The 25,166-nt window shown below is 38.3% G+C and overlaps 1 protein-coding gene across 1 annotated transcript; it reads right to left on the bottom strand.

The window, feature by feature from the left end:
* Nucleotides 1-220: 220 nt before the first annotated feature.
* On the bottom strand, nt 221-24,020 carry LOC148842788 (ABC transporter G family member 32-like). The gene is made up of 24 exons (XM_088958376.1): nt 23,286-24,020; nt 22,377-22,497; nt 22,194-22,282; nt 22,030-22,114; nt 13,833-13,992; nt 13,671-13,747; nt 13,499-13,552; nt 11,852-11,942; nt 11,443-11,744; nt 11,073-11,354; nt 10,544-10,860; nt 10,303-10,463; nt 10,109-10,212; nt 9,640-9,799; nt 9,409-9,531; nt 9,214-9,308; nt 7,662-7,994; nt 7,297-7,587; nt 5,093-5,176; nt 4,856-4,989; nt 4,547-4,774; nt 2,355-2,526; nt 2,006-2,260; nt 221-660 (listed from the first exon to the last, which is right to left on the bottom strand). Exons 1-24 carry the CDS (start codon nt 23,558-23,560, stop codon nt 388-390), a joined length of 4,266 nt encoding a protein of 1,421 aa, XP_088814502.1. The 5' UTR covers nt 23,561-24,020; the 3' UTR covers nt 221-387.
* Between the last annotated feature and the right edge of the window lie 1,146 nt (nt 24,021-25,166).

Raw genomic sequence — 25,166 nt, 5'->3', positions numbered from 1 at the left:
AGACTGAACCACCCCCTTTAACCTTTTAATGAATGGATGTCTACAAGAAAAATTCTTCAGTTGGCATAAAATGGATGAATGTGAACTTTACAGATTTAAACTTAGAACTACAGCTTTAAATTGACTCTTGGATTTACGGGGCAACAAGATTTTTCTTTTGGGTTTACTGGTGGTCTGGAATCCAGGCTCAAATAGACAACCAAAGTAGGAAGCTGCCCTCTTAACAAGAAAACATACAATTGAATTATATATACCAAAACGCTTCTTTACAGTTACAGATTTCATCTAACACAGCCCTCTTATTAGGGATGAATACACATCTTACATCTTAACTGCAAATTCTTAAGAAACATTTTGCATTATTGAAAGCAGTCAGACTCCAGCTTGTCATCTCCTTAAAAAGTTGAATGATTTGATTGCGTACGCGAAAATCAATGCAAAGATAACAGAAAACATAACCACCATAAGACTCGCATAACCCAAAAAGTCATGCCTGTATCCTAACTGGTCCTGAAGTAACTGTCTTATGGGCACCGAGTTGACTCCATCAGAGAGCTTCACGTGGTCATCCACATCACCGTATTGGGATGTCAAAAGGCCATACAGACTCCAGGCTACAGGATTTGCCCAGTAATACCATCTCCACCAGATGGGAATCCTCTGCAAAGTAAGAGACAATTTAGTAGTAGCAAGAGGCAAACATTATAACTTGCATTAAATAGAATGGAATAGCAAAACAGATTTCATGTAGCCGACCCCATATAGTTGGGACAAGGCTTAGATGATGATAGTGAAGGCAAACATTATAACTAGTTCCTTTGGCCAAGGATCACTTTTTTATGAAGCCCATCCAGGCAAAACATTCGCTAAGTGCTCAGAAAACAATCTTTTACAATACAATCAGATAGAAATTCTGGAGTCCTAGACCTGGTCTGAATTGTGTCAATTGCAGAGAATATCTTGCCAGCAAGCGGGCAGCTAAATTAGCGGACTTGGGTGTGAAAACCACAAAGCACTGGTAGAAGAAAGCCAGTAATGCCCTGCACTCAGCTGCCAATTAAAAATGATATGCCAAGGGGCATAAAAAAATGATATGCCAAGGAGGATCGGTACTCTCCTCAACAGGGCTTGAATTACCATTAACACACCTCCCTCCACCATCAGATGACTGATTCCAAGCTGCGCTGAAACTTTTAGGCCCTCCATCAAGGGTAATTGCTTGACAATCCAAAGATAAATGTTCACCTCCCTTTGTTGTCAATGAGTATTAACAAAGGGATAATGATCTCCAAGCCCATTAATCAGTTTAATCAGATGTTCAGTGTCTGATTAGGTTGTCTTCGGATGATGGCAAATCTAATTCATTGCCTACAAGGCTACAATTGAATGCCAGCTCCCCTTACTCTTCTAGTTAAACCAGGTGGATAATGCCTTCATGATACACCCCAATTAAAGTATCTCAATAAACAATAAGCCCTATCCATAACCCAACTCAACACAGAAAAAGGGTGAAAAGCATGATAATAGGGACAAAATATTGGATTCTTCACAGTGAAATAACCATTGGAGTGAAATCTTCCATGTTTTTTTGGTAGACAGACCCAAGACATGCAGCAGGATTCTAGACTCTAGTCCTAAATGTAATCTCGTCCATTTTACCAATGCCTGACATGAAATATTTGTAGTTTTTCTATGGGATTGTGGAAAGCACGCAGAAATGCCAAAAAGATTAAAAATTCCAACACTTTCAGATAAGGTTTCCATTGTGCAATCCTGTCTGAAATCAGTCCATTTCATCAATGTGTTGGACAAAAGATTCTAGTCTAGTGGTTTCTGCACAGGTTCAATATACCCGTCTCCTACTCTAGTGGTTTCTGCGAGTTTCTTCCCATTCCAAGGAAGAAACTTTTTTGCCAAGATACTCACTTTGTCTCATAAAATGCACATTGCATGAAAGAATGCTTATCAGAAAGGAATGATGTGCAAAATGAGCATTGTATGTTACCTTGTGAGCAACCATGAATCCACTGAATAGGTTCCACATCATATAGAAGGGAGCAGCTATAATTGCAGCGACATTATGGTTGGGCGTGATTGCAGTTGTCATCATCCCAAAAAATGTGAAGTACAATATAGTGAAATACATAAAAAATAAGTACCAAATGAACTTTGAAAGGGACCATTCAAATGCAGCCATAGAGTAAAACACGGTACTGTAAATAAGTGTTTGCACAAACACGTAAGGCAACTCGATGGAAACCTGTCCACAAAAGAAATTCCCAAGTGCTTATCAATTGAAAATAAATGATTTTATCAGAATATCAAAAAATTGGATAAGCAAAAAAATTAGGGACCTGTGCTATTGCGAAAGGTAGAGCTGAATACATTCCTGCTGCTCGTTCTCGGTAAGACACGAACCTTTCAGTGGAAACTACTGGTTGAACAGCTGTAGCATTAGTTATCCCAATAAACAGAACTGCTGCATACATGGACCCCATGGCATTGAAAATATCTTGTCTGGTCTCCCTGTAAAATTGAATGCAGACCCCAATCTTAAGAATATCAAAAGGAAGCTCTGAATTTTTAGGTCATAATTACAGAAGAAATAGGAGATAAAGGAAAAATGATCTAGCTGGGATGCAAATTATATCTGTTTGTCTGAATTCAAATTCAAATCCAGTCTGATAAAAGTGAGCCAAATTCAATCCATTTATAGTTGGATTAAGTATTAACCCACCCCAGTCTAAATCATCATGATCCAATCCAGTAATGTATTGGGCACAGTTGTACAAACAAATCGATGGGATGGACTCTAGCAAAGTCCGTATAGGGGTGCTTTTGGCAAACTGTAGGGTGATTCAGAATTTAGAGTTGCATGCACAGGTAGGGTGATTCTTCAAGAGCATTATTGTTGGCAGTTCTACAAGGAGTATAATGGGGGAAAATACTACATTATAATGGATTGATAGTAGAAGGGGACTCACAAAAGTAGTTGTGGGTTGGTTGAAGCCTAACAGTATTGCCTTGTAGACATATAGGAATGTGATAAGGAAGTGTAGGCTAAAGGCAACTTTCAGATGGACCCAAATGTCAGCCAATAGAATATCTGATGCTTGTCAAGACAAGGGGTCAATAGCAGGAACCAGTTATTTAGGGGGCAGTTTCCCATGGTGGAAATTCATGATTTGTACATTTTATTGTGAACATAAATAGGAGTTGGTAGTTGGACTAGCCCAAACACAAGGGCGTTTGGCATCATTGCATGTACTTCATTTTAACTATAAATCAAAAGAATTGATTACTAGCAAAAAAAGTTAGATTTGCATGCACTTGTGTTTTGTTTTTTTTTTTTTTTCTTTTTACTATTTTTCAACAGTGGTGTCTCACTTAATGCTAGTGTGTACCTTGGTTTTTGCCTTGCTCTAAAAACCCCTTTGCCCTTTATTTGCACTTCTCACTTTTAAAATGCTACTAATTCTACAAGCAGCCATTAAAACTATCAACAGCCTACAAATTCATCACTAAAGCGATTACTTAACATTTTTAAAGGACTAAAGCTGATTCAGGTACATTCTCCTCAAATTTACAACAAATCTTGACTTACACATTTCAATAGTTTTCATCCTCTTGTGCCAACCCTTTGTTTATCAGTAATTTGTTTTTTTATTGATTTGTAATAAAGAATATGGTATATGTACAATAGAAAAAGTGTTTTGTGCAAAACCATCTTCCAAATGCCTTCATATTAGATCACCTATGATAAGATTTTATGACTTTATCACCTTCCATCCTACAAAATTTAATTCCTTTAAACCTTAGTTTTTAGAATTTTGGAAATTAATCTTACAAATGAAATTCTTTGTCCTTTTTCAAAAATCTTATCAGGATAGTTTTAAATTAAATGTGTTCATAATGTATATCATCTTAAACATCTCTACAAATTTTCATTAACATATTCCATCACCATCCTTAAACTTAGTCTTTGAGTTCTTTTATTTTTCACAATCCCGAGGAGAATCTGCAATTCTTAGATATTTTGGCTATAACTTTTCTAACCCCTATTAATGTTTTAGTCGTAAAGACATACCTAAACCCTTCTTGGCCATTATGACCCCTCCTAGTCTCATCATTGGTTCTACCTCACCAACCTGTCATTTTCTAATCAATCAAGGGTTTAATGGATAAAATATAGGAGATTAATAATTTCAAACTTTAGTTGACAAAGAAATAACATAATCATCCTAGCAATAGACATCCTTGAATGATTAGTCATTTCCTGACCAAGGACTAAAATACAGTTGGAAGGTTGAGATAACATATTAAGACACATCCTTGGTCCTGGACATTTAGGCATCATTTACACAAGTATAGGAACCATGAGTAGGGTGTACTGCAAACTTTCAAGGGAGGAAAGATCCCTTTCATCTGCAATATTAAAAATGCACTCCTTTTAAGTAAAAAATATATAACACAGTTTACCGCAAGAGAGAAAACATCTAAATAAGGTTAAAATTAAAACTAATGCAGAAATGTCCAAAGGAAGAACCTTTTAGAACCAAATCTCCAACATATTGTTCCAAACATCAAAGAAATGATGACTGTGTAGAAGAACCGAACTGCAGTGTACTGAGGGTTTCTCCAGTAAGACAGGTTTTGCTTCCACAGGCAGCCAAGAAATTGAGCTAAAAAGGACCGACAATATTTGTTGGGAAAAAATAACTCTTTGGAATCACTATTTGGTTTGCTCAGACTTTCAACCAAATCCCTGTTCTTCCTGCAGAACCCAAAAACAAAACAATTAGAGGCCTGTGAAATTGCAATTTCCAACAATCTTTCCTGAAAGAACAATACATACTGGTACAGACTAGATCTCCGGTATACTTCGGCAAAATCCACTCCAAGGCGACTTTCTTCAGAGGAGGAAGTAACCTCTAGCATCCAAGCAGCTGGATTATAACCAGGCCTGATCTTCTGAACCCCTTCAACCGCCTGCTAAGACAAAATGTATATTTAACCCAAATAATATTAGGGAGGACTCAGTGCCATTTTCCAAGGACCTTATGTGAACTCACATGTAAAAGCATAAGCCTACCTCGAAAAACTCAATAAGCTTGCATGACTTGGCTCCCAATGGACCAGCATAAATGAGCTCTCCTCCCCGCTTCATAAATAAAAGCTGCAACAGGAAATGAGAAGCGATAAGATAATTTAGTCAATGTTGAATTGAGGTATGGCTGTTTTCAAGGTTCAAAATTTGGTCATGTATTGGCCCAAATCAACCAATACATACCGTACTCATGGGTCACACATATGCTAAGTAGGAGAGTTTTGGGATTTTGACCTATTTCAGGGGGTAGACAGGCCTAAGACCTACCCCTGACATGTTTTTGAAAAAAAAACTAAAAAACTAAAAAAAAGGTGGCCACACCCTTGCACCATATCAGGGTGTATCGATATTTTGAATCTTAGCTGTTTTCTAGAAAATGTGAAACGGAGATCTAATAAGCATTATAATTGTCTTTAACAATACAATTGAGCATGGGTATATCCTCCATAGACAGACAGGAGCTGGCTAGAATTTACAGAATATTTGAATACTACCTGACATGAAATGATTTTATTATGGTTCTCAATTTGAGACAAGAAGCTCACCACCTAAAATGGAGTGACTTCTGGTTGCAAGGAAACCATATAAATCTGTCATTTTAGGATTTCAAGATATTAACTCGTTTCAATTTTTTTCTTAAAAATAAATAAATAAATAACTAAAAGGAACTGATCAAGGTTCCTGTCTGCAATAATTTTGGCTTGTTGTCAAAACAGAGGTTTTGAACTGTACAGAGATGTGACATGGATAATTCTTTGTCTCTTTCTACTTCGCAAAGGAATCACTGGATACTAGTGCTGAAACTGGGTCATATTCAGCTTCAGCCACATCTGAATCTGATCTGATTATTGAAAAATCAAGTCTGAATCCAACCTGAAATGTCAGACTTGGATCAGATTCAGATTTAATCCAAATCCACTATTGTCTTTAAAACAAAGGAGAATTTTAAAAAGTCTTAAAAATTAGGGTGATTGTCTAGAACTCCCCTTCTCTTTTCTCCAATTACTTTAAGCAAACCCTGACTTTTAACCTCCAGAGAGCCCCCTGCCAGAGAATTTCTTTTATCAGCTAACCACCTTCTATCAGGCCACTGTACTGACCATGACAGAAATTGTTTGTATGGACAATTAATTTTTTACTGACCAAACTAGCCCTGATTGCCCAACCTTAGCAAGGAAATCAATGGACCATAAAAAAAGGTAAAGATCTAATTTTCCAAAGCAAAACGAAGATCTGAATATTGTCATGGAAATCCTTTGGGTGTGATGAAGTACTGGAAATCATTGGAAGCTATTGGATAAATTTAAACAAAAGACCATTGTATCCCAACGTTGTCCACAAGAAACAGATGTAGTTAGGGGTGCTCATAAAAGACTGAAAAAACAAACCAAACTGAAAAATGCGGTTAACCAAACCGATCCATTCAGTATTTTTGGAAAGCTGAAGGACCAGTTTGGTTTTGTTACAATTTCTTTATTTCCTGTCTCAAGTGGAGGGTTAGAATGGTAATTTTGCAAAAGTCGTTCTTCAACTAACGACAACTCTCTGACAGAGGGTCTCTGGAGGCTTTAAAAAGTCATGGTATGTTTAAGAGAATTGAAGAAAAGTGAAGGGGAGTTTTACATGATAACCCCAAAAGTTAATTACCTCTTAACTTATACATACATAATCATATATAGCTATGTACATATAACGAATTTTAATCGGACTTGGATCTTAATTGGATCAGATGGAATCAAATCCACATCCAACCTGATTGTTAAATGGATGCATGTTTTAAGATCTGAATCCAAAATAATCAGATCAGTATCAGCCAGGTTTCAGACTTTCAGGGTCCATTGACAGCCCTAATGCACATTACCCCCAACAGACCCACGCATTTGGACAAATCTCATGTGAAATGACAACTGAATTTTTCCATTGTTAATGTTATTCTAGAGAAAGTGTAAGAAAATAACTTTTTTCTCTTTGCTACATGGAAGGCTCCTTCAGAAGAGATTTGGAGAAGGGATGAGTTCAAAATCCGTGGACCCCTTTGGTCCTACAACCTCAACTGATGCATGTATGAACTAAGATTGAAACTTACACCAGTAGCATCAACTATGTATATAACTGTCTCTAAATGCAACAGAAAAAAAGACCAAATGAATAACAATTTTTACAAATCATAACTAGGAAGAGAGAAATACCTCATCAAAGGATTCAAAAATGTCAATGCTTGGCTGATGGATTGTGCACACAATCGTCCGTCCAGTATCAACAATATTCCTCACAGTCCTCATTACAATAGCTGCAGCTCTTGCATCCAGTCCTGATGTTGGTTCATCCATAAACACAATAGATGGATTCGCAACCAACTCTACAGCAATTGTCAGCCTTTTCCTTTGCTCTGTGGACAACCCATCAACCCCTGGTAAACCAACCAGGGCCCCACTCAATGAAGTGAGCTCCACAAGTTCCATCACCTCTTCCACAAATGCCTGTAAGTATACCATTATAGAAATCATACCATGACCAAAATACAATAAGTAATCCAGCAATGTTTTATTATTACCTTTTGTGTCTCCAAGTCAACATGTTGAGGTAAACGGAGCAAAGCAGAGAATAAAAGTGATTCACGAACAGTTAAGCATGGGGAATGAACATCATTCTGCTCACAATAACCAGAGATCCTGGCAAAAGTTTCTTGCTTTTTGGGATAACCTGATATATAAATGCCTCCTTCTATATGTCCACCACTTTTTCTACCAGCTAGAACATCCATAAGGGTAGTTTTACCAGCACCACTAACTCCAACCAACGCTGTCAACACTCCAGGCCTAAATGCTCCAGAAACATTAATCAACAACTGCAATCTTTCTTCTAATACACCTTGCTGCTTCAGTTCCTGTAACAAATAGCAAATATTACACAAAAGAGAACCCTGAAAGAATCCCCCTTAGGGAAACAACAAAGGTAGTCCTTCTTAGCTTAAAGCTATTAATTTGTAGCTTTAATTTCAAGGACTAATAGGAGGTCTGGAGACTCTGCAGCCAGGATTTCAGCCCCTGGATATTTGCTACTGCCTATAATATTGGGTGAGAGGCATAATGTACCCTTTCTTTCTTTTTTTAGTATTGAGTTGTATTAAAAGTGAAAGCTAATTACATCATCAGCCCGTTTACAATGAGAGCTTGTACATTCAGAATATACAAAAAACCTGAGAAACCACTCAAGAAAAGGTCCAGCTTGCAAAAAACCATGAAAAGCTTTGTACACTCAACCAGGAGAACAGTAAACCTATAAGGTTGTTCTTAACTGAGTCTAAATCAGAACATTTGTTCTCTTCCCAAGGATCACATTTACTATATAAATTAAACCAACATGGCTGGAATAGTATACAAAAAACCTGAGAAACCCTCTCTCTCTCTCTCTTTCTGTGATCCTTCCAGCACTCCTCCCTCTCTCTCCCTCCTCTCTCTCAAAGTATGTATCATTGACTCCTCTACAAATGCATATCAAACATAGATCTGGAATAGTATAGTGGGACCACTGGACTGACAGATCTGTAATCCATCTCAAATAACACAATGTACCAGATGTGTGTTATACAATGCATTATGTAGATGTGTGTTATACAATGCATTATGTTGAAAGACCATTGTTTTTTACTATTATTTGTTTGATATGGGTGCCAGGGGTAGATTTTTCATTTCCTCAAACCCTCTCCCTCTCTCCTCTCTTTTTCTCCTCTCTTCTCCACATTAACATATAAACTGAATTAATTCTAGATCAACAAATCATTATAAGGGGCACCATGCATTGCTTTTTTTTTTGTGATAATTAACAGAAGCATTATGCATCACATTGCAGTTCTTTTTAATGTTAATTTTATATTTTATCGTTATCACAGAACCCATCTGAAGTGATGCAATGTCCAGATCGGTGGTCTATGAATGCATTACAAGGGGCACAATATATTGCATTGTAATTACTTAAAATTAATTTTATTTTTTATTTGCCCGTACTAAGTGCAAGCTCTCAGCTAGTAACAGCTACAAGATAAATGAAAACTTAGAAAGAACTTAAAATAAATGCTACACAAGGGATGGAGTCTTTAAACATACCACAGGCACATCCACATAATAATCAATATTGCTGAAAGACATGGAGAGAGGTAGGAATGGAAGAACCATGCCTCTTTTCTCTTTCCCATTTTTTCCTGCATATAAAAATTAAGTAGAACAACAACAAATGTAAGCATTGGGTGAGACTTGAAAAAAGAATAATATGAAACTTGAAGAATTAACAGTCTTACAAACCAGTAAGTGATCCTGAATGCTGTAAATATTGTCTTAGCTCAGTCACAACATTTTCACCTCTCCGCCTTTTCTCCCTTTCTCGTAGTTCTTCCTTGGAAATAACAGCTTGTTGTTTTCCCAAAGCTGTACAGGAATCGGAAACCATGATCTCAGATGGGTATTATCTTTAATAGGAACATATATGAACCATAATTCATAATAACCAATATATGTTTAGGAGAAATTCCTTACGATTTAGGTAAGTCAGGAAAATTGTGAAGAGAATGTTAAATAAAATTGCATAACCAGCCAAAGCTCCAATGCCAATCCAATACCAGTAATTCTCAGGAAATAAACTCCGCACTTTCAACAACTCCTTGCCTAATGGTACACTAGTGTTCATCTCAGCTACCTACAATCCCACCAGATCACCACCATCTAAGAATATGTGAAATAGGGGGGGGGGGGGAGGAGGGGGGAGAGAGAGATTGAAAAAAAAAAAGTTTCTGTGCAGAAAAGCAATATTGAAAGTTCACAATAATTAAGAACAAATAATACAACACTACAACAGTATTCCTCTACAATGCTCCTTGTGAAGCATGCATATCCAATGTGCTAAAATTGGCATTGCTTAGTTGCAGACTATGTTAGAAAAGATGGAATATTCATAATTATCAGAATGAAATAAAAAATCAAATATTCCACCAAAACTATGTAATACCTTATCCCAAGAATGCCCAAGAAATTCATTTACAGAAGCAGCATTTTGAGCGTACATTAAAGGAGAAAACCAATAACCCCAGATCCACCAACTTGGAATGCTGTCTGTCACAATAATACAAAGCGTATAAGCCAACCGACAAACTGAAGTTATTACTTATTAGAATTTGACAATGGCAGAGATTTGGTTTTGACCTCTGGTAAGGATAAATCCCCCAAGAGCCATGACAACCAGCATTGCAAAAGATCCGAAAGTGTTGGCAACTATCATATTTCTACCTAAGGATGCCATCAGACGAAATAGAGCTATAGACATCTGGTGCAAAAAGAAAAACAACAGGAACTGCCGGAAGAATCTGAAAACCAAAACAAAATGCATCAAGTCAACCATCAAAGTTACAAAAAGAACCAGATTAGCATAAGGAGTGGATCTTACCTAGTTATTTGTGGATCAAAACCGACTACATAGTATGTAACCGCCACCCACATACCAGACTCTATAAGTGAAGTTGGGATGCTTAACACCCAAGAAGGAAGCGTATAAACCCAACATGGATAGAAGTGCAAGTCCCTATGCTTGTAAAACACTGGAAGTTTAGCTACCAACATGGAAACCTCTGTAAATCCATTAAATAGAATCATAATCATTGCAAAGTACAGTGCCCCCAAGTACATGATACCATCATCGATGGTGTTATGATGCATTGTTGTCCGGAAAAATACTGTCATTGTGATCACAGCAATAAACAGAAGCTGCAAAACAGTACACATGGTGTTCATAATGAGAAATCATAATCTTTTACAGTCCCAAACTCTACCTATAAGCCTCCCTCCACCTCCAGTTCCCCACAAATATAAAGCTATAAGACCAGTGAGATCAGTGCTGTCAAAAAGGAACCATGAGAATTCAACCCAATCCATCCTCAATTAAGTGGTCAATAAAATATTCAATATGAGGACATTACCTGAATGAACTTGAAAACATAAATAAAGGAATTTCGTTTCATAAGTAACTTCTGCCAGGAAAAGCTGTTATTAAGAAGCTCAACCCTTGAGACACCATAGTTGGATGTTGACAGGGCAGCTGGATGATTATAACGCTTGTCAAATGGAACAGCTAGTTCCTCTGACAAAATTTTACCAACACGAAATGAACGGAAAGCTTCTGCAAACTTCGACACAGATATGTACTGGTATGGGCAGTCAGGAACTGACCAATACTGCCCTTGATCTTTCTTAGAAGTAACCTAACAAGAATATCCAGATATAAAAATAAGCAATCTGCAACATACTAGTTATACATAAGATCTTCAAAGCCAAATTCTTACGTATTACCTCTTGCAAGAAGTCTGCTACATTCTTCCGTTCAGGACATCTAAAACCCATGAATGCAATGAAGTCAAGTGCAGAATTGCGGGGTCCCTGATATACAATCTGGCCTTCAGATAAAAGAATAATATCATCAAATAATTCATAAGTCTCTGGAGCTGGTTGCAGAAGTGAAATAACTGTGGTCCCATCCAGTGCATGGGTTGAATGTTTAAGATACTTGATTATTTGATATGTAGTTGAACTATCTAACCCAGTCGATATCTCATCCATGAAAAGCACTCTAGCTGGGCCAATTAGCAATTCACCTGCCAAACTTACATGTAGCAGCTGTAAGCACTGAATTTTTTTGGCTCTTTTACACCAAGGAAAATTATAAAAGAAAACGGAAAGGAGAAATGTCTAAAATACATACCTGTAGTAAGGCGCTTCTTTTGTCCCCCTGAGATCCCTTTGAGCATTTCATCACCTACCAATGTATCCGCACAAATGTCCAACCCTAGAATCTTTGGAAGATAACAAAAAATTAAAATCGGATATGATACTGAAGAAAAACCAGAGTTGTGAAACCTAACATAATACTAACATGACAATACACATCAAAAAAGTCTACATGGTAATTTAAAATTTTGAAATGTTACGCATAAAAAGTTTAGCTTATAGAGCTAAATGCTTAAACACAGTCCTGTAGAACTGAAAGGAAGATTCTAGATGGGTCACTCTGAAGCTCAACCAAAAAATTGTTTAAATTCAGATAAAAAGGAACCAATTAATTTGGATAGACCAGCTACAACCATCTAAGGGTGAGAGCCTGAAGGAAGGAACACTTTGTAATATAAACAGTTTCACTGCCAGTCAGTGTATATAAAGTAATGATCGTTTGTTGTCAACGTCTCCACCAAGATATAGAGAGAGAGAAAGAGATGCTGATGCAATCTGATAGAAAACAAGAAATTTTTGTTCTTCAACAACATTACTTCCACAACCATTTCAATTTGAAGAGGAAGTTTCAGAGATTGGGAAGAAAGTCAATCACATGTCTCTGAAGAGTAGGGATGGATTCAAGCCAAGCCGAGCCGAATATCTAGGTATTCAAGCTTGGCTCGCCAATAAACTATGAGGCTCGAGCTCGAACTTGAGCTCGATTCAAACTAGAGACTTGAGCTCGAATTTGGCTAGATTCAAAAGCTAGTAAGTTCGAGCTCGACTATGAGCCAAACGTTTTATAAAAAAACAGTTATACATATAAAAAATTATATTTTATTTGACATATAAAAAGTTAAGAATTATAAAAACTAGTTGTTATTATTATATATCTAAAATAAAAAATATTATATATATTATTTTTTATATGTATAATATTTTAAAATTTATTTTATATGTATGTAATCGAGCCAAACAAGCCTATATATTGGGCTCGAGCTCAGCTCAAAGCTCGGTTTAGACCAAGCCGAATCGAGCTTTTAACGATCCAGCTTGAATAGATTATGAAAAGCTCGACTCACGGCCACCCCTACTAAAGGGGGAAGACTATAATACAAGGAAGAAATGGAAAGGAAATAACAAATTAACAACAATAATAATAATAGCAATAATAGCTTGACTTGTGGCCATCACCCAATGATGGTCCTATGCATCCAGGGTAGACTGGATATGAACCTAAGTGCATAATGATGGTATTAGGATGTAATGATTCCCCTTGTATGGTCTTCAAAATTTTTATGTATGCTCATCTTATAGTATTGACCTGGTAGAACCCACCTTAGTGAAGTGTCACAAGAGCATTGGCATGAATCAATTATTAAATCCACAATCCTGTTTCCAACATTTCATTGTTCAAGAGGAAAATTGGATATATACAAAATAAGATGAAAGATAAAAATCTATTCATACCATCTAATTGAGATATAATTCCTACCAAAAAGAAGCACTACCAGTCTGAAAAGTCAAAACATTTTTAGCAGGGTTGGTTAAATATAGAGAGGATAATGAGATGGGACCTCAAAGACAGATACATAATTGCTATTACAGATAACAAAGATTGCAGCATGAAACCACATACCTTTAGAATATACTCCACAACAAGGTCTGTCTTCTGTCCCCCTAGTGCTAATGCCTAAAGAAAGGAATATAATTGTGACATTAAAATATACATAACAACTATGAAAAAAACAAACCACTAAAAATTAACAGAAAGAAAGGTTGGAAAAAAAAAGAGCTTTACAGGTATATACCTTCATGAATATATCAAGATCTTCATCAGGTTTTATGCCAGCATTCTTCTCTCTTCTTGTGAGCTCAAGAAGCATATCTGTTGTGTGTATGCATCCAGGTTACCACAATTCCTAAGTGGAAAGCTGCTCATAAACATGTACAGAGCAATTCATTAATCTTACCATATTTGAATCCAACGCCTTGACAACGTCCAGAGAACTCAAGAGTTTCCCTGACAGTCATCTCTGCCACATGCCAGTCATGTTGACTAACATATGCAGAGGTCCTCTGGGGAACAAACTCATTTAGATCATGCCCATTATACGTAATTTTCCCTGACATCTTCAAAGCATTTAAACAGTATTAATAGATAAGAAATGAATTAAGAACTCAATATATATAATACTAAGAAATCATCTTCAATTAATCATCAGGAATCACTGGGGTTTACATAACATCAATTAAAATCCAGAATGTGAAACTCTTTTTTTATCTTCTTTTTACAGATGATAGTAGTAGAACATGCTATATACCTTCTGCTTCCTTTTTTCTTAATTTCTAAGAATTATAGCACCCTGACTGAAAAGATACTGATCAAACCGAACTCAGAAAAAAGGCCATTCTACCATTTTGAAAGTAGGTTCTGCTGTGTAAACATTGTGTGCTTATAGGGCATGTCTGTGCGTGTGTCTGTGTGTGTGTGTTGAGAGCAAGAAAGAGTGAGAGAGAATTCATTTATGTGATTAATATTCTCATTCTTGACAATGTTCAGATAAAAGTTCTAATTCAATTTAAATTCTATCTACTGCCCTAGTTTCCAACACTTCCACTTTGATTTATTACTATCTGAAAGAAATTTTCAACTTTTATACTGTAGAGAACACTGATGTGGGCCCCACAGCTATGGTCCCACTGTGTTCGTAGGGTAGAAGGTGTTCTAGTCTTCTTAGGGTTAGCCGTTGGTCATTTAGTTGTTTCAGTTGCTATTTATTTCAGTCTTATTTTGCTCTATTATGTTATGTAAAGACTAAGGGCAGATCTGTCATTTCCATGTAATGAGCATAACCTATAAATATTAATTAAAATGGCAGCGGCAGAACATTAAGCTTCTGCTCCTCCTTTCAACTCTTGTGCTCTACTGCTTCTCCTCTCTCTTCCTCCTCTCTTCTCTTTACCTTTCTTCTTATTTTCGAACCTGAAATCCATTAGGGTTCAAGACTGATAACAGTCCTGAACTTCTACTTGGTATCAAAGCTGGGGTTTCTCATGTGAGTCTAGTCCAGCCGACCACATGAGAACCATCTAAGGCTGGAAGCTGAGAAAATAGAGTTCGTTGACTGGTTCTTGGAGATCTCCAGAGGGTTTAGTAGCAGTTTGAAGAATTGCCACAGTTGCAGCATGTTGGTGATCAGGAAGAATCAGAGAAGGCTAGGGTTCAGGTAACCTTGGAAGGCAACGAACAACATCCTATTGTAAGTTTTTTTATTTTCTAAGAGAAGTAATATCAGAGAAGATAGGTTGGACCTATCTAGCAAGGGTGGCCGAACCACTCTAGGGTTTTATCTTTCTATTCTCTAGGGTTTTGTCTTAACCCTACGGCAAACCCTAATACTGGACTGAACCTTGTGATCTAATACCGCAGCAAACCCTAATAGTTCTCTCCTCAACATTGATCAGCTTTAGGGTTTCATATTAACCCTACTACAAGCCTTATCCGTACGATACTGTCTGGAGTGTACGGCTGAGAATTTGCTTTTAGGATTGATTAAAACCCCAATTCGGCTTCAGCATATCAGATTGTTCTTCAAACTATTTTTCAGTTTTCTTTTGGGGTTTTCGAACTATTCTAAGGGGGTGGAAACAGTTCGGACTGTTGCTGTTGTGTGTGGTTATTGGTTTCAGATCAGTTTTATACCTGTTTCATGCACATCTACTGTGAGTACAGATTGGTTCTATACTGATTTTGTGATTGTGGTTGATAGTCCAAGTGCTGCTTTGACTGTAGTAACCCTAATTTTGAGACTTCTGGTTCTTGACCGAAATGGAGTTTAAGAATCAGGCAGAAGACAGTTTTGGGAACAACAGTTATGGTGGTGGTTCTGAGACAGGTTTTCAGATTACAACTGTAAGATTTGATGGATCAAACTATTTGGAATGGGCCCAATCAGCCATGATGGCTATTGGGGGAAGGGGCAAAGTAGGGTATCTCTTGGGAGATGTGACAGAACCTTCCAAGGTAGACCCTATGTATACCAAGTGGGTCTAAAAAAACTACTTGGTTATGACATGGCTGTGTAATTCTATGCATATGAATTGATCACTTATGGGCAAAGACAGCCAAGGAGATATGGGCAAAGACAGCCAAGGAGATATGGGATGTGATGAAAGAAACTTACTCCCAACCCCTTAATGTTGCCAGAGCATATGAATTGAAATGTGAGGTGAATACCCTTAAACAAGGAGAGAAACCGGTTTCGGTCTACTTCTCTACCTTGAAGTCCCTGTGGCATGAGATTGATCACTTAGAGACTCTTTAGTGGGAGAGTCCCAAAGATGCTCAGACCCATAGAAAGCACATCGAGACAAACAGAGTTTTTGAGTTTCTGGCAGGACTGAATTCAGAATATAATATTGTGGGGCAGCAGATTTTGACCAGAGATAGTGTGACCCTCTCTCAGGCATACTCCTTAGTGCATAGTGAAGAGACCAGGAGGAAAGTCATGATGCAACCTCAGTCGCTTACACCTGCCTTGGTAGCTGTCAAACCCAAAACAGGGGGTGATTCAGAGAGGGATAGAAAGAAGGAAGATAAAAGGGATGTGGTGTGTGAGCATTGTGAGAAACCTAAACACACAAAAGAAACATGTTGGAAGCTGCATCCACATTTGGTCCCGGCAAAGTTAAGAAACAAAAAGGGTAATGCTCATGTGGCTGTGACTACTGATTCAGCATGCTCGTCTAGTACAAGAGGCACACCCTTAGAGACCTTAGCTGCAGTTCGGGCTGCTCTAATACAATTGGAAAAAGAAGTTGGCAGTTCAGCTCAGCCACCGCAGCCATCATCAGCCCCTGCCACATCAGCCTTTGCACATTCAGGTACTCGAGCCTCAGCCTACCATGCCTCCGCTCCAGGTACTACTGAACCCTGTTGGGTAATAGATTCAGGTGCATCCGACCATATGACTAGCTTGCCCTCATTGTTTACTACTTATCACTTATCTTCTGGTAGGGATAAAGTATCTATTGCTGATGGCTCTCTTGTCCCTATTTCTGGCAAGGGTGACATTAAACTGTCGGATACTATCTCCTTGTCTTCTGTCTTGCATGTTCCTAAACTTGATACTAACCTTCTTTCTGTTAGTAGTATTACCAAACATATGAACTGCTCAGTAACTTTCTTCCCTGACCGATGTGTTTTTCAGGACCTAGAGACGAAGAAGGTGATTGGGACTGGCCGTGAGACGAATGGGATCTATCTGCTCGGGGAGAGTTCTCATCGGGAAGAGTCAGTGGATAAGAAGTTACTTGTTTCTCAGGTTGTGAGTCCGGTTATGCTTTGGCATAACCGATTGGGTCATTTGTCTTTTCGGTCCTTAAAGAGTCTGTTTCCTACTTTGTTTGAGTCTGTTGAGTCGTCTCAGTTGAAATGTGAAAGTTGTGAGTTTGCTAAACATTGTAGAAACTCTTATTCATTGAGTAATAAAAGGAGTAATAGTTCTTTTGATATTATGCATACTGATGTTTGGGGGCCATATCACATTCCTTCTATGGGTAATTACAGATATTTTTTGTCATTTGTTGATGACCACACCCGGTTTTCTTGGGTTTATCTTATGCGTTCACGAGATGAGGTTCCTACCCTGACCCAAAACTTCCACCAAATGATCCTAACCCAGTTTGATGCCAGGATCAAAGTTCTTAGATCTGATAATGCAAATGAATACTTTGCTAAGCCATTGGCATCGTACCTTCTTAATCATGGGGTTATCCACCATAGCACTTGCCCTCAAATACCTCAGTAGAATGGGGTTGTAGAAAGGAAGAATAGGCACATCTTGGAGGTGGCTAGAAGTATTATGTTTACCTCCAATGTCCCTATTCGCTTCTAGGGTGATGTTATCCTTACGGCGGTATATCTTATTAATCGGGTTCCTTCCCGGGTTCTTGATATGAAACCTCCTTTTTCACTTCTATACCCCAATGAGGAGTTGTTTACTATTCCCCTCAAAACATTTGGTTGTACCTGTTTTGTTCAGCTTTTCGGTCCCCATCACTCCAAGTTCGAACCCAAGGCCTCCAAATGCATCTTTCTTGGTTATGCACAAACTCAAAAGGGTTATTGCCGCTATGATCCTGTCTCGGGGAAGAAGTTTGTATCCATGGATGTCACTTTCTTTGAGGAGACACCCTACTATTCTCGGGTCTCTCCTTAGGGGGAGAGTAGTGAGCGTGGAGATTTGGGTCATTTTCTTCAGTGGGAGTGCAGAGAGGGCAGGGTTAATACTTTTGGGGTTGTTCCTTTACCTATTCCATTGGGTGATGAGGGCTGTAGTAGCGAGGGTGGTCAGGGGGATCGGGAGTTGAGAGTCTATCACAGGCGATGCAGGCAGGTTGATCCCGGTCATCAGCAGTCCCGGCCAGCTCCAACCTCTTCTACGGCTCCAAGTCCAGATATTATAGTCCCAGGGCCCACAGAGACTCCTTCCATTGTTGCTACCTCACCCTCTGCAGATGACCTTGACCTTCCCATTGCCATCCGTAAAGGAAAACGGCATTGCACCACATCTATAGCCCACTGCATCTCCCAGTTTTTGTCCTATGATCGCCTATCTCCCTCCTACAGGTCCTATCTCACTTTCGTTGCTAATGTCCCTATTCCAAGAACAGTGCAAGAAGCCCTATCAGTCTCGGAGTGGAGAGGTGCAATGCAAGTTGAAATGGATGCCATGTTGAAAAATAATACCTGGGAGCTAGTTGACTTGCCCAAAGGAAAGAAACCAGTTGGATGCAAATGGGTATTTACTGTGAAGCACAATGCGGATGGTTCCATTGAGAGGTACAAAGCTCGACTAGTTACAAAAGGGTTCACTCAGACTTATGGTATAGATTACTTGGAGACATTTGCCCCGGTAGCCAAGATGACCACCATTCGGGTTCTATTATCTCTTGCAGCAAGCCACACTTGGCCTTTGTACCAAATGGATGTTAAAAATGCCTTCCTGAATGGGGACTTGCAGGAAGAGGTTTACATGCAGTTGCCTCCTGGTTTCTATGATACAGAGGCATGTAAGAAGGTCTGCCGGCTCAATAAGGCATTGTATGGTTTGAAGCAGTCACCTAAAGCTTGGTTTGACAGATTCAAACTAGCCCTTGGGAAGTTCGGTTATGTACAGGCCCAGTCAGATCATACACTGTTCATCAAGAGGGTGGAATCCTCTCTGACATTACTTGCAGTATATGTTGATGATATTGTGGTGACAGGAAATGACAGCCATGAGATTGAGTCCCTCAAACAGCTCATTCATCAAGAGTTTGAGGTGAAAGATCTGGGTACACTACGGTATTTTTTGGGTATTGAGGTTGCTAGATCTAAATAGGGGATCTTTGTCTCTCAGAGGAAATATGTTCTAGATCTGTTGGCGGAAACTGGAAAACTGGGTGTCAAACCTGTGGATACACCCATTGAACAGAACCACAGAATTAGTGCAGAGAGTGGGGAGCTGCTTGAAGACAAGGTTATGTTCCAGCGGTTAGTGGGAAAGCTCCTATATCTATGCCTCACTCGGCCAGATATCAGTTATGCAGTTAGTGTTGTCAGTCAATACATGCATTCTCCTAGAACCGCGCACCTTCTAGCAACAGAAAGATTACTAGCATACTTGAAGAGATGCCCGGGTAGAGGTATACTGTTCAAGAACAATGGCCACATGAAGGTGGAGGTCTATACGGATGCCGATTGGGCCGGGAGTGTTGATGACAGAATGTCTACCTTTGGATATTGTGCTCTTGTGGGAGGTAACCTAGTCTCTTGAAGGAGTAAGAAACAGAGTGTTGCTTCCCGATCTACTGCTGAAGCTGAGAACAGGTCAATGGCTAACGGAGTGGCTGAAATTCTTTGGCTGAGATCACTACTTGAGGAGTTGGGTATTGAATATGAGAAGCCCCTGATATTGTATTGTGATAATCAAGCGGCTATTAATATAGCCCACAACCCGGTGCAGCATGACAGAACTAAACATATTGAAGTTGATCGACACTTTGTACGAGAGAGGGTCTCATCACAAGAAGTGTGTCTCCCGTACATCACCTCCAACATGCAGCTAGCAGATATCCTCACCAAAGCTGTACCACGGAAGAAGCTAGAGGCGGATCTATCCAAGTTGATGATAAACATTTATTCCCAACTTGAGGGGGAGCGTAGAGAACACTGATGTGAGCCCCATAGCTACGGTCCCACTATGTTCGTAGGGTAGAAGGTGTTCTAGTCTTCCTAGGGTTAGCCGTTGGTCATTTAGTTGTTTCAGTTGCTATTTATTTCAGTCTTATTTTGCTCTATTATGTTTATGTAAAGACTAAGGGCAGATCTGTCCTTTCCATGTAATGAGCATAACCTATAAATATTAATTAAAGTGGCGGCGGCAAAACATTAAGCTTCTGCTCCTCCTTTCAACTCTTGTGTTCTACTGCTTCTCCTCCCTCTTCCTCCTCTCTTCTCTTTACCTTTCTTCTTATTTTCGAACCTGAAATCCATTAGGGTTCAAGACTGATAACAGTCCTGAACTTCTACTTATACCAAGTGACAAGACACCCTTGGAAGCTCACGTCGCCTAATCGCCAAGCCATTTTGTACATTGTGTTATAAAATACTTGTATATTCTTCATTCTTTGATATTATAATTATAAAATAGACATTATCAAACTAAAATAATCATTTTGTGTATTTATATACTACTTGCTTTCTATTATTTTCTTGTTTGTTAGGGTTTAATCAACACACAAACATTGTTAAATGCTGTATTGAACCCTCAAAGACTTCCAAACCTGAACCAATAAGGAAGAACTTAAAATTTTGTCTAATCAACATATTTTCTTCTTCCTCTGCTTCCACCTTTTTTTTTTCTTCTTTTCCTACAACAAATAGGGGTTCGGCCCCTTTATTTTTTTAATTTTCTTTTCTTTCTTCTTTTTCTCCTCATGAACATGTTGATTTTCTATACTTTAACATGAAGGTTATACTTTTCTTATGAAAATTATGGATAATTATTGAAATATGGTTATGGAACCTAGGGAACTACCCTAGGATACATGTTTTTTACTTAAAAAAATCCATCACCTAGGCGACTAGGCAATAAGGCACCCCCTTGGCGCCTTGAAAACTATGGGAGCGACTTCCCCATTTATGAAGAATGTACATACATATAAAGGGAAAATCTATGATGCTGGATTCTGGAAAGGTATGATACCAGAAGAGCATTGACCAATCAAAACACATCGTGAATTTTGATGAAAACCACCCTGATTAGTTACCACTTTTTTGGTACCCATTGATTGGTTAAAAGTTTTTCCAATATCATAGTCAAACCCACATATAAATTGTCAAAAACAGGATATAACATTATCATGGCAACCTACTTCAAACTCAGTAATTAAAGTTTTACATGGTGTTTGGGTTGTTCAGGTAATAGAAGTGGAAATTCTAGAAGGGGAGTCAAGACAAATGGAAAATGGATTTACTACACCCCCCCCCCCCCCGCGGCACCCCAGTGGATTCCAGAGTCTGCTATAACAACAGAAACACATAAATATCTACTGTTCTTGGGTTTCTGCTCCATTCTTTCTTTGGAGTCAAATGGTAGAACTGATCTTGTTGGTGTATTGCCACTTCTGCCCCAATCCAAAGATAACCTCACATCTTGGATGCATCATGATTTTGGGGGTACAAACACAAGTTGATTATTTATCATATGCCAAATAAGGACAGATTACATTTAAATTTAACAGAGGCTTGTCTGAATCTCAATAAAATGACCCAAGTAAATGAACACCAGCTTCAACATTTGACAGGCATCATGCAACCAAGCTCTTCCATATGTTAGAACCTAATTTTAGGAATAAAGTGATTTATATTCTAATACTATATACCTTTATATTTTCATTTTTTAGATGAACATTAATATTATCTGTAAATTATCAAATAACCAAAATCCATTGAAGATCTTGAGAGATTTTCTATCCTATTTGCACAATTACCCTATACCCAATTCCTGTCCAGGATTCCACCATTGCAGATACCTTATCATACCAAATAACAATGATCCCACTAATATCAGTAGCAAGACCAATAACATGGCATACTAGCATGAAAAACAAGGATGGTACCTGCAAACCAGGTCCAAGACGTCCTGCAAGGGCCAAAAGCAATGTTGTCTTTCCAGAACTAGGTGGACCCAGTAGCAGTGTCAATCTACAAAGCACCACCAGATAAGTGATCAGAAAACCTGAACCACCAGTTCCGGAATTGGATTTCTATTGCAGTACCTTACCTGGAAGGCCTAATAATCCCACTTATCTCATCTAGAATTGACAATCTCTTCCTCTTGCCAGGAAAAATCCTCAATTGCCTTAAGAATGCCTTGACAATATAACAAGTAAAAATCAGGAAAAAGAAGCTGCAAAAAAAAACAGATTTTTATACTCAAAACCTGTTAGAAATTACTGGATCTTACCTCAGTCATGTTAATAATGAAGTTGGGAATGGTTGGTAATGCTCTGCTACCAACATGGACATAAGTATCCACTTTCAGATTCTGAAATCGAACCTCAATTTTTGGAAATTCCAGATCAACTCTGCAGTGCAAAAAAAGAGGAAGCATGTCTACAATGATGCCTATGCAAAAAGGTCTCACTCGCAAGAAAAATGTAAGAGAAAAAGTAGAAAACTAAAAGGTAAAATGATAGCAACATGCAGAGTTCATCACTAAGACTTCCACAGTTGAATTTCAGGCACCAAATGACAACCATGGATCAACCCCCCACCCCCCCAAAAAAGCGAAAAAAAAAAGAAGTGACCATTTGCATAAGTGGAATAGCATACTCTTAGTCAATGGGAAAATACCAAATCATTGAAAATAAATAAACTTAACAATTTGCATTCAAAGGAAATAAGACAAGAGAAATTTTCCCCGATTCATAGAAAACCAATGAGAAAAATAAAAAATAAAAAAAAAAACAGAAATTAAACACCATAAGCAAAATAAAGCGAGGACAAAAATACTTCTTAAGTTCTTTTTTTTTGGGGGGTATTATACGTTTCGAGTTCAAGAGCAGAAAAGGAAAAAGGAAAAGGAAAAGAAAAAGGTTATCCAACCGAATAGAATTAACAAACGCAAAACTCAAGCTTGAACGTTCCAAGAGAGAGGAAGAGAGAAATATAGGAATGCAAATTCGATTTTCGAAGGCAACAATGGCAAAAGAAAAAGTAAACAGTTTAGCGTAAAGTCTGAAAGATAATAGAAAAGTTACACCAATTATACCAAAATGATGAGGATCACTAGTAGCATCTAGCATCTACTCGCTGTAAACAGCTAAAATTAATAAATAGCTATAGAAATATAAGAGAGTAGAAGAGCATTTACGCGTCGAATCTCCGCCGTATCCGATCAAAGAAGCGCTCGGGGTCTTGATCGACCGAAGAAACCAAGCGATCCAACACAAGCTTCTGCTTCTCGACTTCAAGCTCAGAGATATCAACCTCGGAGGCATCTCCAATAATGTTCCTGAAAACTCCTCTACGGACCCGGTCGTACGTGGGCAACCTCTCCAATGCGGCCCAGGTGAGAGCCTCCACGTCGTCTCCATCTTCCCTGAAGGAGCTCGACCTTGCAAACACATTCTCTGCGGAACTCCACATGGCGGTCGAGCTCCAGCAGAGAGAAAGAAAAAGAGACAGTAGGAACTAAAAACCCCAACCCTAGGTAGTGAAAAAGGAGAAGGATGAGAAGAGTGAAGATAAGAGGAGAATTTAATGTGGGCTCTGCAGTCGGCATTGTAGAGTAGCAGTGTGCTTCCATCCAACGACTTAAGCAGCATCAAACTGGTTGTTGAGCGTGCATTAATGGCTGTCGAGATTTTTCCCTACTTTTTTATTTCTTTTCTTTTCTCAACTGAATTTCCCCTCTCTCTCTCTCTCTCTCTGGATGTGTACTGTTCAGAGTGTTGTACAGAGAGTATGTTTGGTTGGGAAATTTGCAGTTTTACCTCCGGTTTGAGAGAGAGAGAGAGAGAGAGAGAGAGAGAGAGAGAGAAACACGAAAGTTCGGTTGGAAGAAAGTGGAGTGGAGTTGACAATTGAGCATTTGAGCGAGCGAGCCAGCGATGGTTTGTTCATTGTCGCGGGAAAAAAGAACAAAAAGGCGGTGTTTCCGAGAGAGAGATTTAAATTAAACGGTTGAGAAGTAGGGTTTAGCGAAAGCTAAAACGGTTGCAAAAGTAACCTACTTAACATTAAAACCCGGAGTAGTTAAAGAGAGATTCGATTGCGATCCCGGTTAAGCTGCTTTTGTCTTTTTCGTGTTTTCATGTATCTCAATTCTCCCTACTAAAATATACAGATGGAAATTGATCATTAGAGATTTGGCGTGTGGCGCCACGTATTTATAGCGTAGAGTTAGGTGAATCTAAAGTAAGTACCCTCGTGGCTCATCTCAAAACCGTTGGTTTGGAATCTCCCACTTAAAAAATATAATATATCGTAAACATAAAATAATCATAGGCACAAAATAGAAAGCCCGCTGTGGGCAAGCAACTTTTGCAAATCCAAACTTTTCTCTAGAAAATGAAAATCCAACCCAATTGGGTTTTTTATGTATTTATAGTCTTTCTAAATTGAGCCTAAGGTTGTGTTTGATTATAGTGCAATTTTACTTGTACCGGTACAAATGCATGGGAGTGCAAATGTAAAAAGTATAAATTCTTATTTAATTTTGTTTTAGATTTTACTTTATTCTGTTTCACGTCTTAATTTTCTTCATTTATACTTCAATCAAACAAAATAAGTTAAAATTTAAAATGTCAGAATTTACATCCAAATAATTTATACTGTCATGATTTTACAACCAAATACAGCCTAAGGTGTAATAGCATTTGACTGAAATTTAAGAAAATATGGTAAAGTGGACCTTTTGGGGCCTTTGTCACATATACCATTTATAATATCTCCTTTTTTAGGGAAAAACAAAAGGGAGACTCAACCGCCTGATATGATGTGTAGGTAAAGAAATGGGACAGAGAGTGTGAATTTACTACTGGTCTACTACTATAGTAAGAAATGGGCCCAAAGATGTGGTAGGCCTAAGTTTGGTGGGCCTCTCTGTTAATTACATCTTTCCATTTCAATAATGGTCCACGTCCAGAATGGATTGGTTGGATGGCCAGATGTTAATGGTTATTACAATGGACGTACTTGCATAGTTGACACTATTTATGTTGTTTGCCTCTTTGGCTATGGCTTATATACT

The sequence above is a fragment of the Nelumbo lutea genome, chromosome 8 (assembly GCF_056320005.1).
Source record: "Nelumbo lutea isolate HS-2025 chromosome 8, American lotus-T2T, whole genome shotgun sequence".
NCBI lineage: Eukaryota > Viridiplantae > Streptophyta > Magnoliopsida > Proteales > Nelumbonaceae > Nelumbo > Nelumbo lutea.
The sequence above is the reverse complement of the archived record's forward strand: the minus strand, read 5'-3'. Positions and strand labels throughout refer to the sequence as shown.

Bases quoted from the DNA above. Each gene is read 5' to 3' on its own strand.
- LOC148842788 (XM_088958376.1), bottom strand. From the start codon at position 23,560: ATGTGGAGTTCCGCAGAGAATGTGTTTGCAAGGTCGAGCTCCTTCAGG. The intron at 7,995-9,213 runs GTATGTTTAAAG...TATTTGTTACAG, and splicing joins ATTATGTGGATGTGCCTGTG to GAACTGAAGCAGCAAGGTGT. The intron at 4,775-4,855 runs GTATGTATTGTT...TGGGTTCTGCAG, and splicing joins CGGAGATCTAGTCTGTACCA to GAAGAACAGGGATTTGGTTG.